The 2,065-nt window shown below is 31.5% G+C and overlaps 1 protein-coding gene across 1 annotated transcript; it reads right to left on the bottom strand.

The window, feature by feature from the left end:
* Positions 1-908: 908 nt before the first annotated feature.
* Positions 909-1,643, bottom strand: Bm10515 (Uncharacterized protein; the record flags this gene model as incomplete). The annotated part of the gene is made up of 3 exons (XM_043082175.1): positions 909-1,082; positions 1,263-1,436; positions 1,548-1,643. The coding sequence occupies 3 exons, from the start codon at positions 1,641-1,643 to the stop codon at positions 909-911; spliced, it is 444 nt and encodes a 147-aa protein (XP_042938109.1).
* Between the last annotated feature and the right edge of the window lie 422 nt (positions 1,644-2,065).

Raw genomic sequence — 2,065 nt, 5'->3', positions numbered from 1 at the left:
AGTAAATAGTTCACAACACTGAAGAGATTCATCCTATCACACTAAACATAGATTTGATGACAGATGAAAAAGAGATGAAAAGCAAACTAAATTTGTTCGGTGACAGAAAATTTCTGCTAAGTACTAAATAAACAACAAGCTAACAAACAAACAAAACAATAAACTCTTTGGTACATCAGTGGATGTGTGTAAGAACAACATGATGATTTATGCCATAGATGCTTTTCAAGGAATGTTAATTTTTTCTTGTCAAATGAGATCGCATTAAATTAGCCAATGAAAAATATAAGAAAAAAAATTTAGGATAATGATGGAAGCTAGCGTTGAATTATGTAATGCTAGGATAATAGTAATTATAATTAATAGATAGAAGCATTTTGTGATATTTGTGGATCTATTTGGAGAGGAAATTGTGGACAAATGAAAATGACAAAATGTCATCAACAATAAAAGCTTCCAGACACAAAATGCAAAAAGAATGCCGGAAAGCAACACTGCAATAAAATTATTTAATTCATTGTTTAATTTTACTGCCTAAATTTTTTCCAATTAACATTGGACAAATTATTGTATTGAATTGTATCAAAATAAATAGTAATGAGATGAAACTATGTCGAAAGCTTTTCTATGCAAAATTTACTCTTATTTTTTGATTATTTGAAATGTTTCAAAAAATGAGCAATTTCCGGAAATTTGAAGTATTGATTTTAAATATTGATAAATGCTAACATTCCCAACTTATCTTCTTTCTTCAAGAAAATTTTGTGAGATTTTGAACAATTCAGAGTTTGAACAACATGTCTGCTTTTTTTTTTTTGAATTAATAATAATTGATATGATATGACGAGAGAAAAAGAAAAACAGGAATGAAAAAATTAAATAACTATTCTTTAATGTCCTTTTTTTTTTCAATTCTTCTCAGCGCTGCTACTAGCATTATCCAGTTTGATCGTCTTCAAGTAGTTACTAAATGTCGTAGCACTGTTACAGCGATCATAACTACAGATGCATCGAAATATGAATTCTACCGATTCTGATGGATCGATAGCGCTTTTTGGGTTCAGCTGACCAAAATCATATTTCTGAAAATAAATTGTTAGTTTATATGAAGTAATATGACAGGGGATGCAAACTGTGTACTGTTTTTCGGGGTGGAGATGTGACTGACCCCGATTCATTGATAGTTTTCTCTCACTCATTAGTAATCATTTGATTGAAGTATCAGTTGTAATAGTCCATTTGAAATATCCACTATCACAAACCTCTAGGAGGCAAATGGATAGCACTTGATATATTTTGTCCGATGTACTAAATGCTTCGTCATATGTTTTTGTCCAATCTACTTCTGGACCAATGCCGAATACTCGACTTTCTTCATAACCCGGGATAAATACGCAGTAATCCCAGGATTCATTTGATATCTCGTATACTTTGCCCTGAATAGCAAGTGAAGAAATTAAACGTTTTAATCAAAACTGCTTAGAATTTATATATTTTTTCTTATAGTTAAATTGTGTGAAATTTATATCATTAATTAAAACACTCACAGATTCATCATTTTCATAACAGACCAAAGCGTTCGTATTAGCTGTTAGCATCACTACTGTTGCAGCTACCCTAGCAAATAGTGTCACCGAGGCCATGGCACTCGTGCTGCAACAAGAAAGTTTTAGTGATTAAAGGGATGAAAAGTAATTCCGAAGCAAAAAAGGATCGAAATAATAGAAGGAAGAAAGTTTTATGGATGTGATGAGTGATGAACGCGGAAGAGACGGTTGTTGAAGAAAGAGAAGTGAATGAAATTTTACTAATAAGTGGAATTTCGGATGAATCTGATATTGAAGAGTTCATTTTCTACACTTCAATATGGTTTAGCTAAATAATAACCGATCACTCGTAATCGATCAGTTCCATAATCATCATTCATATATATGTTAACGAGTAACATATCCATTCTTATCGTTTTGATACAAAAAGTCAAAACTGGGGAGAAATAGATGATTTGAGAGCTTTTAAGTAGGTCTATGTTCGGGAGGAATGTTTTTCTACTCTGCAAAAAAGAGTA

This window comes from Brugia malayi, assembly GCF_000002995.4.
Source record: "Brugia malayi strain FR3 genome assembly, contig: Bm_v4_Chr4_scaffold_001, whole genome shotgun sequence".
Taxonomy (NCBI): domain Eukaryota; kingdom Metazoa; phylum Nematoda; class Chromadorea; order Rhabditida; family Onchocercidae; genus Brugia; species Brugia malayi.
The sequence above is the reverse complement of the archived record's forward strand: the minus strand, read 5'-3'. Positions and strand labels throughout refer to the sequence as shown.